The sequence below is a fragment of the Egretta garzetta genome, unplaced genomic scaffold, assembly GCF_000687185.1.
Source record: "Egretta garzetta isolate BGI_Z169 unplaced genomic scaffold, ASM68718v1 scaffold13, whole genome shotgun sequence".
NCBI classification, from domain to species: domain Eukaryota; kingdom Metazoa; phylum Chordata; class Aves; order Pelecaniformes; family Ardeidae; genus Egretta; species Egretta garzetta.
Genome location: NW_009259239.1, coordinates 2,087,503 through 2,099,922, shown reverse-complemented (window position 1 = coordinate 2,099,922; position 12,420 = coordinate 2,087,503). Strand labels below are relative to the sequence as shown.

Sequence of the window (12,420 nt, the reverse complement as noted above, 5' to 3'; positions counted from 1 at the left end):
CCCTTCCCTCAAGCTCCTGGCTGCGCTCCCTCCAGCACAGTCAGGATGCCATTACCCACCTTTGCTGCCAGGGCACACTCCTGACGCACGGGCAGCGTGCTCTCTGCCAAGACTCACCAGGGCCTTCGCAGTGAAGCCAGTCAGCTCCAGCCTGTGTCAGTGCAAGGACTTGGCATTCCCAGACAAAGGAAACTCATTCCTCCAGCCTGCCTAGGTCCCTCTGTATGGCAGCCCTGCCTGCCAGCATGTCCACTGTTCCCTCCAATTTGGCATCATCTGCAAACCTGATGAAAGTGGACTTCATCACCTCCTCCAGGTAACTGATAAAGATGTTAAACTGGACAGTCCCAGTATATAGACCCCTGTAGCACTCTATTTGTCCTCTGGGTAGAGTACACATTAACCACTCTCCTCTGAGCTCAATCATCCAACTGATTTTTACCCATCCAGTTGTCCAGCCATTCAGACCATAACATCCTAATTCAGATGCAAGAATGTTGCTGGTGACAAGCGTCAAAAGCCTTGCTAAAGTTGAGATAAGTGACGTCCGCTGCTCTCTCCCCTCACCCACAAATCCAGTCATTTTATCACAGAGCACAATCAGGCTGGTCAGGCATGATTTACCCGTGGTAGATACATGCTAATCGCTCCCAATCAGCTTTTCCTCCTTCATGTGCCCAGAAATGTGCTCCATGACGACTTGTGCCATTAAGTTCCATGGGGACCAAAGCCAGCTTATGATTCTCTATACTGTCTTTTTGGCCTTTTTGAAGGCTGCAACATTCACCTACTTCCAGTCATTAGGAATCTTCCATGATCTCTGTAACCTTCCGAAGGTGATAAGAGTGGCCTTGCAGAGACATCAACCAGTTCTCTCAGCACCTTGGGATGTGGTCTGTCTGGTTCCATGGAGCTTTCCAGTCAAATTCTCTCAAGTAATCCCTACCTCAACCCTCAGCTACTGCTGGTATTTCTCTTTGAACCCTTGCCCTAAGCACAGAGGAATGGGATAGCTTGTTGGTAAAGAAGGCAAAGAAACCATTGAATACTTCAACTTTATTTGTGCCTGCTGTCACTACATCACCTCCTCCATTCAGTAGTGGCCCCACATTTTCCTTGCAGTCTTTTCATACTAAGATACCAGTGGAAGTTCTTCTTGTTACTAAGCTTTGGATTTCCTGAGGCTACCCCTACATACTCAGGCAAAATTTCTAAATTCTTCCACTGTAGCCTGTCCCCACTTCCATCCCCTCTGTACTGTGTTTTTACATTGGAGCTCCACCAAGCTCCCTGTTTAGCCACATGAGTCTAGTGATACATCTGCTTGTAGATGTACAGTGAACACCACACAGCTGCCTAAGATCTTGCTACTTTGTGGAAGGAATGCTACAGTGTTCTTCCTGCTCTTGGAGAGCCGGGATTTTATGGTCTCCTATATTCTGAAGATTGTCATCTTACTCAGTGCAAGCATTAATTCCTGCTCTCCCCGGGTCCAGAATGTACATAAGATACAGATACCTATGGTAAATATAAAGTTTTTAAAGCTAATTCTAATTAAAATTATCACAGAATCAATATAACCCATTAAGAATATATTTTCCTCAAACTTTTCAAACAATTTCACATGGGCATTCAGCAGATCCACTTCTTTCACTGCCTTTAATTTGTTCAATCACTTAAAAAAAAATAAAATTAGCACCTAGAGCAATGGAGTGCCACATTTTTGACCACAGCCACAAGAATATATAGACATTCCTATTTAGTTTCACATACAGTCTTAAATAGTGCATTGTAGTTGTAGTTCAACTGGCTGAAATGGTTGTTAAGAGATGTAATTTGACACTGTGTATGATGATTAAAATAGTAAATGTGTCACAGAGAGAGGGATTCACTTATGGTTATTTGGAAAGCAGTGCTTTAGATTGTCTTGCTTGAATACGCTTGCACAGGTACAAAAGCCATGAATTGCCACTTCTTTTTTTCCTCCTTTCTTATTTATTAAAGTCATATGTAACCTATTCAACGTGCATAAGAAAGAACGAGCAAGATCAAAGCGACAGCTTAATCCGGGTTGCTTTTATGCGTGTGTGGTAAGTGAGAATTCTCTGCCTACCTGCTGCGTGCAGCGCGCCCGACTGCAGCCCCAAGGCCCCACCTGCTCCTGGCCTGGAAAGGTTTCTCCATGAAGATATTTCAACACAGGGAGGAAAAGTTTCACTTTGTTTTTCCTTAGGTGGGTGGGACCAGGAACTTGCATCACCCTGTTTTGCAGACAGCAGTAGCAGCCTACTGAAGCACAGTCACTAACTACACAAAAATTTCCATGGCTGGGAAGTGTGTCTGGTGTGATTGTGTACATTTCTGAGTTCTGAATCCCCAAGATCCCTAACATCCTCAGTCCTACACCTATGCTTAAATCCCATGGAAGTCCTGTGCCTAATCAAGTGCAGATTTACAGATGTTGGGGCTGTAAAAGGGCTGTAGCTCCTTGTTGGTATGACGCAGTACAGCATGGGGGCATCTGCAGAGCCATGACCTTCTCATACAACTCATACAATGCAATTTCATTATGTATCTTCCCTTCCCACCCCAATAAGAGCTGCATTTGGATTGCTTATGTGTTTTACAAAACAGGCATGACTTTTTAAAAGTAGCCAGATGCCAATTACTACTTTGGTCATATTGTGTCAAACATAGTTCAATCCTCAAGAGTACAATGAATCCTCAAGAGTACAACAAATATAAGTAATGTATTTTTGGAAACAGATTTCAGTCATTAATCCCCTCTTCATTTTTTTCCCTTACGAGATGTTTCAAGCCTTTTCTATCTTACTATTCTATTCTCAGCAGTGAATTGTCTAACAAGATATGCTAATTTTCCCAACTTCATACAATAGAAGTCTTTCTATCAGTTGCCCCACTACATTCCCTGAGCATGCGGGGCACTCTACTATGTCGAGGGTGGAAGGAGCAACAATGATGATCAGTCAGTCAGTAGGAGATTAAGTAAAACTGTGCAGAAAAATGTGCATGTGGAGTTGGCGGATGCTCAGCATGTGAACTGAGGAATTTACTTCCCACTGTGAGCCAGTTTCTAGGTCTTGAAAATGCTTTAAAGCTTGACAGAGGAAATCTAAAAGGTTGTCAGTAGATCAAAAAAAAAAAATCTCAGTTCAATAATAGCTCAGGAACAACAGAGCTTTCTGTAAGTTCATATCTGTAAGAGAGAGAGTTTTCCCAGCACATGAAGAAGTAGAAATACATTTTCTGCAAAGCCAAGGACAATTTCAAGCCTTTCCTTGTAAATAGCACACTTTTTCCATTCCTACTTTCTCAGATACGAACATTTTCCAGTGTAGGCACATACCAGTGGAGCCACTGAAGTTTAAGCAAGGAATGTATATGACTGCACTGCACTGTTTTCTCCTTGGACTGGACAGTGTGTGACAGATGGTAGTGACCATGCATACCGTGCCACCAAGAGACTCTCATAAAAGAGAAAATAAGAGCCTAATAATAATAGTAATAGCAGAAGAACTCTACATCAAAACTATCCAAGTAGCTATGAGAGTTTGGGAAGCAGAGGAGCAAGGTTATGGAATAAAGATAGGTATCCTTGCTTATCCTCTCCAGTTGTTTAATTACATATAACTCATTAACTTCTGAGGATTCAGCCCATGGTTCCTCCCAACACACAAGGATGTGTATTGTATCTTAGAGATGTCACACTGCATATTCTATCATCTCCTTTTGGTCATTGCAGACAGGTAATTTTCTCTGCGCATGGAGGAGGGTATTAGCCTCACCAATGGAGGTGAGGCTTACTAGAAAAGCTGGAAATAAAGTTCAGCTGCTTGTATTGGTCAGCAAAAAAAGGAAAGTGGAGGAGAGATTTAGAAAAGGTTGAAGAGAGCCCCTTGGAAGCACAGCCCTGCATTGGTCCATCCAAAAGACCAATTCCAGGGGAGGGAACTGAAGAAAGCCTTGCAGGAACACAACACAATCCTACACTAAGAAAGATGTTTTTATTTTTTTGCTAATAAGGTTAGCAAAAACCTGAAAATAAAGATTTTTCTAGAAAAGAGCCAGACTGGGACATGCAAAGGTGTCCCTGGAAAGAAAGAGGTTGTTTAGGTTTGAGGTGAAGTGTGCCGTTTAGTATTGGGCACCCAAAATGTGGGTAGGTGGGGATTCCACTGATCCCCTGAACAACTGCTTCTGTGGAGCTGGGAGGACTCTCAGCAGAAGACAATTAGTTTAATGTGGGGAAGGCTGTAGAGAGCTCTGTGTTTGCCATAGATCCAAGAAAGAATGAAGGTCTTATATTTGCTTTGTATTTACCTTACCACAGACCACGTGAGACTGTGACTCAGCTTCAGAGATACCACCCACACTACTGCCCAGCAGGAGAGGCTGAGAAGCTCAGAAGTCTCTGGAAGGAAGATAGGGCAGGCTGATACAACTTCAAGCCTGGATGGGTTTGGTCTAGGAACTGATCCTGATAGGCTTTGACAGAAAGAAAAACACAGACTTGGAGGGCAAAGAAAAAGAGCAGAAAAACTTTTTTCATTCACTATGTCAAATATGCTTGGAAGCAAGTACATATGTATAAGGCATACACAGTCTCTTCAAGTTACATTGAGCCGGTCCCTTTAATCAACCAGCCTAGACTCTTATTTGACTCATTTTAAGCAGCTTTTATATTTACCTCCAAATCACTGCAGAAAACACTGAACTAGTGTGGTCAGGGATTTCTCTCACCTAACTTTAGTTATCTGCTAGGTGTGCCCACATCAGGCCCAGCAACCATAAATTTCCTTTGCCATTGAGAAGCAGACAGAAATGATTCATATGATCTATTTTCAGGTACCTACTTTAGTACGAAACAAATTGTTCCTCAAATGTGGCTATTTCTTTCCCCTTTGTAGTAGGGGGATCTAGCCAGATAGCTCAGAGATACACACAGGCACCTAGTCAGCTGAATCCCACACTGGTTTCTTTCACCATGCACCAGAAACCCAAAAGGATTTCATGCAAAGTTAATTACTTCTTTCTGAGTATACTTAGATGTAGAAGTGTCAAACACAACATTAGTCCTGTACAACAAATTACATCTTCAAAGTATCATATAAACACTACACAGCAATTAGATGATCCTATTAGTAAAATAATGCACAGAATACTGACCTATTTATTCTTTTGCTATTATGTAAAATTAATGAGCTGTGTTTTTTGACCAATCCTTCTTCCAAATAACTGTGGGTTAAAATTTAAGCCACTTAAATAGCTCCACAAAATTACTGGTAGGCAGAAAATGGTGAGTATTTGAAATGCACTGCTACATACTCAGAAGGCTATGTGAACATAAGGCCCCATCCTGACTCAGATTCCAGAGTAGAAGAATAATTTTGTTTAAAGGTGCAGGGAGGCTGCTGTTTTAAGTTTATTTGGCTTTATTTTTTAATTACTGCCTTGTAAATAAACTACACAATTTTCCTGGTATCTAATTCATCATCCTGTCCCCTCCCTGCACAGAACATCTCTGAGAACAATGTGCAAGTCTGCCATGAGGAGTTATTTACTGCAGAGGATAAAAACACTCACTACATAAGAGGAGCATGCACAAGAAGTGGGAAGATGTCAGGAAACAAAGCACAAAGTCAGATGCTAATGAACACAAGAAACTTAGCAGCTGTGAGTGAATTAAAACATTCATTAACATTATCTGTGTGAGTAAATTCTGTGGTTGTCACACTGAAAATCATAAAGGGAAAGTAAGATAGTTGGTCTTTAACTTATTTTTCATAGTGCCTCAGTATGAGGACAGCACAAACCACTTCACCTTCCTTAATGATTCATAAGTTAAAGGATGCTAGTAGAACCACAGATTGTTTTCTACACAGAAATTGCATACATACTGTGTGTAATACTTATTTCTTCACAAAGGATGCCAGGCTAACAGGAATGCAGTTTAACTGGTTTAGGATTTATAAAAGAAAGGAAAAAAAAACTTCAAGCCTGTTTGCTTTCCTATGAAACAAACCTACTTGATCAAACTCTTAAACTTACCAAAACATTGTGAAAGAACCCAAGGCTGGGCTCAGTAGGAATTGAATAGTTGAGATAGGCCTGAAGAAATAGATTCACAGTAATTCCCTGTTTATAAATACTTGTCAGTTCATCACATTTGCAGATGAGATTCCTCCAGCCTCTTCCCCAGAATGGGAATCCCTTATGCAGGCGGGAGTAACCACAGATTTTCCCAAACTCATGGTCTTTTGAAATCAAGATACTGTTCTCAGGTGTTATACTTACCTCTGATGTTTCAGCACTTGGTAAATCAGAAACAGTTACTATTTGCAACTCACCATCAGTGTCAGAGCTGGTGTTCAGAGGTTGTAAGCACATCAGCAGGCAGCATTTCTCAATCTGCATCAGAAAATAGTGTGTTAGAAATAGGTTCATGTTCTCTGAGGGGCATCCAGCTCCTGCAAACACCTGAGTGTCCTGTGGGAGTTTGTCATTGCAGAGGACACACAGGCTCATCATGTAAAGTTCGAGGTTACAGAACGTGTATTTGTGCTTACTCTAAGTAACAAAAAATGCAACAAATGCTGATATATTGTGGCCCACTCATATCTGTTGAGACTCTTGGAGTCTGCCAGGATATAAAACACCATAAATTTGACTCAATAAAATACATTCCAGATATTGATTTCTGTAAATCACCTATACATAAGAACATTCAAACACCTCTTCATTAACAATTTGAATTTCATAATTAAATCAATATTCTTTCAGTATAAACAGATCACTGTGGTGATCTGATAAGGGCAAGGCAGCACACAGTGTCTAGAGGTGCAGAAACATGGCTCAGACCACGTAAAGACTTCTAGAGGCTGCACCAGCATTTCTTATGTAAAAGGAAAATCATAATAATGGTTTTCCATCTATCATCTTAAAAGAGAAATAAAGTCCATGTACTGTACATTCCATAAAGAAGATAGAACGTGGCAGTTTATCTGGCTCATTAGTTTTGTGGGGTTTTTTAAACTGATCTGTTAGCACTGAAAATTAATTAATTTCAGCACAAGCCTAATGAATCAGAGAGAAAAAAGGAACAGTTGTGCCATGGTCTGACCCACTCTGCACCCTCGCTTTCACTAGCTCTGATGCAAAGGAGGCAGAAGGACACCACGGCTGGGGGGAACAGGATCACTTCATTTGGCAGCCGCTCAGTTACACTGGCTTATGTCCAGCTTGAACTACCACGAGAAAGTTCGTAAACACCAGAGGTGTAGGATTCTCAGAGGCTGGGGTCAAAGACAGTTTTAAGATGAAGCATAGTCAGTAAAAGGATTACAGGTCTGCCAGTGATTCAGTTGAAGAGCTCCCTCTCAGCCTCTCCACTAGTTACTGTAAGTAGCAACAGATGCCAGTAGCATAAGACCCTGCTATTTTAAGCAAACTGAAACTACAAATATAGAGGTTATTTATGATTCACTTAATGATGCCCATACTTACATTCAAATAGCTCTTTACCATCATACTAATAGTCATCAGGTAAGGCTTAATTATGTGTATACATTCTAACACTAAGATAAATCCTTTTTATTTACAACCAAATAAACTCAGAGTGCTTTGAAATCTACAGGCTCACTCCTTTTGCAGCAGTGTTTTTATGCTATTTCGAAACATTACAGAGCCTTTTTGTAGAAGCATGTTTTAATATGTCTCCCTGCTTCTCCTTCCTGAATTCATTCATCACAAAATGAAGCCAGCGTTGTCTTTTGCTTAATTATCCTTTGCCTTCTATTGAATTTTTAGCCAGGAATTCGCTCAATAAAACAAACAGTCCTCAAAGAGCAAACAAACCGCAACTGAGGAAAAAAAGTGACTGCCCATCAGCACTGATAGTTCATCAAAACACTAGATACATACTCCTGACCAGCAAGAGATAAGATCGGAGGCCAACGTGTTATGCTTAAAGAGTAGTACGTCAAGCCCTGACTGATGACAAAGTGAGAAGAGCCCCATGGTTCCAGCAGCCCTAATGGCATGGTGGTGTGCTGCATCCTGCGTTGGCAGCACTTGGATGGCAAGTCCTTCTGCCCGTGCTGCTGAATTTGGGTTCCTCTGCAACCAGTGGAACTCCTCCTCTTTCACACCATGGAGCAGGAGGGGGACAGGGCAGAAAAAACAGTAAGTATTGCTGCCGTGCAGTCCGTCTACCAGTTTCCCTGGGCATTTCTGTCTTAAACAACCAGTGCCGCTTACTCATCCCTCATCTACAAGAGAGTTATGCTCCAGTCTGTACTTCCGAGACTTTCACATTACCTGCTGGGGACAATCCATGAAACCCATTTTCCCTGCTGGCTCACCTGTGCCAAGAGCAGCACATTGACCTCTTGCAACATTTGCCCACTCAATAACTATCTTCTCCGTTATGTCTGTCCTTACCCACACAGCCTCCTGCATCATGTGAGTTCAGGATCCTCCTCTCTGCTATGACGAGCACCTAAGAGGAATTTCTCAGTGTAAATGAAAGGAGAATTGGCCCTTTGACTGCACATTACACTACACTGCTAGAGAACTGCAGTGCCACCAAGTCAAACAAATTAAGTGTTGGCATCCTCAGGAACATGGAAATGATGTTATCAGAACAGGTCAGAGACCTCATTCAGGTCTCAGTAACACCAGCCTGCTCTGCCAAGGAGGGTCTCTGGCTCGACCCCAGCCTCTCGGCTGTGTGGTGCCTGTGTGAAAGGACCCTCAAACCGCCCTTAACCAGCCAGGTAAGGATTCACGGCTTTAAAAGGCATCCTGGGACCATGGAGAGCCAAAGTAGCAAGGCCAACACCTTTCCTCTCACAGCTCTGGGCACAGAAGACACTTCTGTGGGAAGAGGCCATGTCCAGAGCACCACCGCAGGCTTACGTGCCAGCCAGAAATCACTCCTTAGAGCAGCTCTGAGACCGCTTTAAGCTGCTCTGGGGACTGATTTGTGGTAACCGGCCATCCCTGGGACTGGTGGACCAAACAGGTGGCAAATTTATCTTCATCTCCTCTTTCCGGCAGGTATCCCAAGCTCAGTTTAACTGGATCAAGCGAGGGATTTCAACAGTTATTTTTCCCTTAGTTTGATGATGCAGAAAGGGGTAGCATGCCATCAAAACCCTGGCCATGCCTGTTAAATTTAAAACTGTTATGCTGCCTCCCAAGAAACCTCAATGATGTGATGGTATTTGCGCACTAATTCATAATATGCACTGGTCCAACCATGACACTAAAGTTCTGTTACCACTGAGTAAATATACTATACAAATGATGCTAAAGGGTTTCCTTATCACTCATCCTACGCAAACCAGTTTTATCCCTATTTAATTTCACTGGCTAAAGGGGAATGACTCCTGAGTTTGCACCAGGATGAGATCAGAATCCTGCATGCAATTTCCAGGAACATGTTAAATGAATTCATCCATAAACAGAACAGTCTGCATTTTATACAACCAACTTCAGGCTTTGTGATATATAACTAAGTATGTGACTAACAGAGGCTGTATTCTTTCTTAAGAAAGAGCAGCTTTGCAAATCTAAAAGAAACACAGACGGCTTTTGGGGGCCAACTTCCTCCAGATCAAGAAAGTAACTGGAAGAAAGAAGCAGATCCTGATACTACCAGAAAAACCTTGCTCAGCTCTGCTCTGGCTTAAGGATATCTATTTGTGCAAATCTGCCTGTGGGTAAGCAGAGCCGCATAGGCAGAGAGTAAGGTTACTGTCATTTATTGGTTTTAAACATTCCACCACTTCGGCAGACCACCCTTGTGCACACTGTAACACATGACGTGAGACTGAGTTGCATCTGCTTCCACAGCGGCTTCTGATAACACACTCAGATAAGGTGTTAAGGACCATGAATTCTTATACTGACATTACTTTCACCTATTACTCTTGTATCCTTAAAAATATTCAGCTCTTCCAGAAGCATTATGCCATACATTACAAAAGATAGTCTGAATCTTCCTACACGGGACTGCCACGTAAGTAATTTTCACATCCAGCATGACATATATCTATTTTTTCAAAATATTGATTTATCTCTTTTAATCCCTAGAGCTTATATGTGACAGTTAATAGCTGACTAAAGATTTTCACAATTTAATGCATTTTTGTAATGGTCACTTGGGGGAAGGGAATAATTACAACATTCAGAACCAGGTATTTTAATTCCAGTATATGTTAAAGATGTGCACATATTACATCACTATACTTGGAATTTAAATCACCAATAATTTTTATCATCTAAAAATGACAGCAACTGTTTTTGCAGTTCTGTGACAATGCCAACTTTATGTTAGGATGCCATACGCATAAGAACACAAAGGGGGAAAAGTTTGAACTGTATATAACAGTTATTTAAGAGTTTTTAGTCCTTTTGATTGTATAGACAGACCTTCCTATGTACAGCGAATCAATATACTTCTGTCTACTTGTTGACTCTGGTGGACTTGAAGCAGTATCAGTAGTTTACCCTGTAACATGCCAAGATGCAATTATTTACATAAAAATGCTATGAAAAAGCAGTCCAACACAAACATGCTCTTTTGCCATGGAAACTTAAAAATGCAGTCCTGATACTAATCTCTTAAAGAATCCATACTTTTAAAGATTCAAACAGTACCCAGACCAGTATATGAAGAACCCCACATGGCACTGAAGCAAATCCTACCGTTAAAAAATAATTTAAACACCTACGTTCATTTAAATGATTAGGATTTAGGAAAAAGCATTGCCATAAATCTACCTTAAGGCTATTTGTGTATATGTACATGTAACAGTGAAATTTAGACTTTACTGTGAAAACCTCCTAAAATTCACGAAAATCATTGTTAAAAGGAATGTGCAGGTTAAAATGAATGGTATTTACAAGGACGAAAAAATGACTGCACACAGTATGTAATCATCAGTAAAATCCACTGCTGCTGGAGTTCACACAGATTAATTGTGTGGCTGGATAATAAAACTGGGAATGTTTATGACCAAGTGTTATTTGTACTTCCTCTGTGTAAGATAAGGATAATCACATTTCTTGTTCCGAATCATAAACTGATCAACCCAGTTTTCCACCCACTCAGATTTCTCCCTCCGCAGGGCAGTCTCAACAGATTTAGAGCCAGACTGCAAAGTTAATTGGACATTTGGTCTCCAGAATGCAACCCCGAGAACGAACCGCCTACACCTAATCTCTTAGGCACAAGTCCGAATCCCATTCCCTTCCAAAACACACCTAAATCAGGACCTGTACGCATGGGCCTCCAGAGCCTGGAGGCCTTCCCTGAAGATAAATGGGGACACACAGTTCACTTTTAAAATAGGTCTAGAGGAGGAATAAGAGGTATGCATCTTCTTATCTGATAACCTATGGGCTAAAGCACTCGGAAAGGAGGGGAGGCCAGGCTCAGTGCCTTCCTTAGCCTAAAGGGGATTCAATCCCACATCTCCCACTTCCTAAAGAGTGCAAGGGGCATCCAGCTACGAGGAGTGTAGCGATGAGGAGAGAGCACAAGAAAGAATACAAACTGTTGCTTCTTCCTCCTTTAGCAGCCGTGATTTCAAAGCTGAGCAGCTATTGCTGCATTTTAGTAGTGTCCCAAATCTATTTATGTACTAGGTATGCTGGAAGCTGACTGCTCCCCAACTGGAGCTTGGATTGGGGTGGGAAGACAGGCATCTCAGGCTGAGGCATTTCTTGTCATCACAAAAGCGAAACTGAGAAACATCACAGATCTAAAAATAAAGGAATACAGTGTCAACACCAGGCTGGTTCAAACTCCGGAGCAGATGAATACACTTGTATGAAACCTTCTTAAAAGTGCTATTTTTAAAATCATAGCTGTATACATTGAGGATAAACACCCAGAAACACTGCATGGGATAGCACTGGCTGAAACTGTGCTTAGTCACCCCGGCAACAGGACACCCCATCCTAAGCCACACAGGGAGAAATAACAAAAGCGCTGGATGATGCCATGTCCTTCATCTGGGGAAGATACCAGGAAGCACGAGAAAATGCATTGTAAGTGGTCGGATGAACCTGTACCTTTCTAGACCCTCACCTACCCAAAACTTCTACATCAAACATTTTCAACTTCTTTTAAGTAGTTGTGTGCAGTTGAGCGAGACTGAAAGAAAAGCATGTCCACATGAAATGTTTTTAGTATTTTGAATGGGCAACCTAGTTGGCGTCTGAAAAAAAAAAAAAAAAAGGTGCAACCTCATAATTTTGAAGCCTGAAATATCTGTAACCAGAAGGTAAATAACAACCTTTCGCAAACTGGCATTAGGAAATAACGCCGTAAGTCTGGCTGGACCTGACTCAGGGGCGGTGAATGGGCAGCTCCGCGCCCCCGTGCAAGCG

The 12,420-nt window shown here is 41.7% G+C and overlaps 1 protein-coding gene across 1 annotated transcript in view; it reads left to right on the top strand.

The window, feature by feature from the left end:
• The first annotated feature begins 8,642 nt into the window (after nucleotides 1-8,642).
• Nucleotides 8,643-12,420, top strand: part of MAL2 (mal, T cell differentiation protein 2) — a 14,408-nt gene continuing 10,630 nt past the window's right edge. Inside the window, exon 1 of the mRNA XM_009635968.1 lies at nucleotides 8,643-8,795. Coding sequence (XP_009634263.1) covers nucleotides 8,643-8,795 — 153 coding nt within the window. The remainder of the gene's footprint in view (nucleotides 8,796-12,420) is intronic.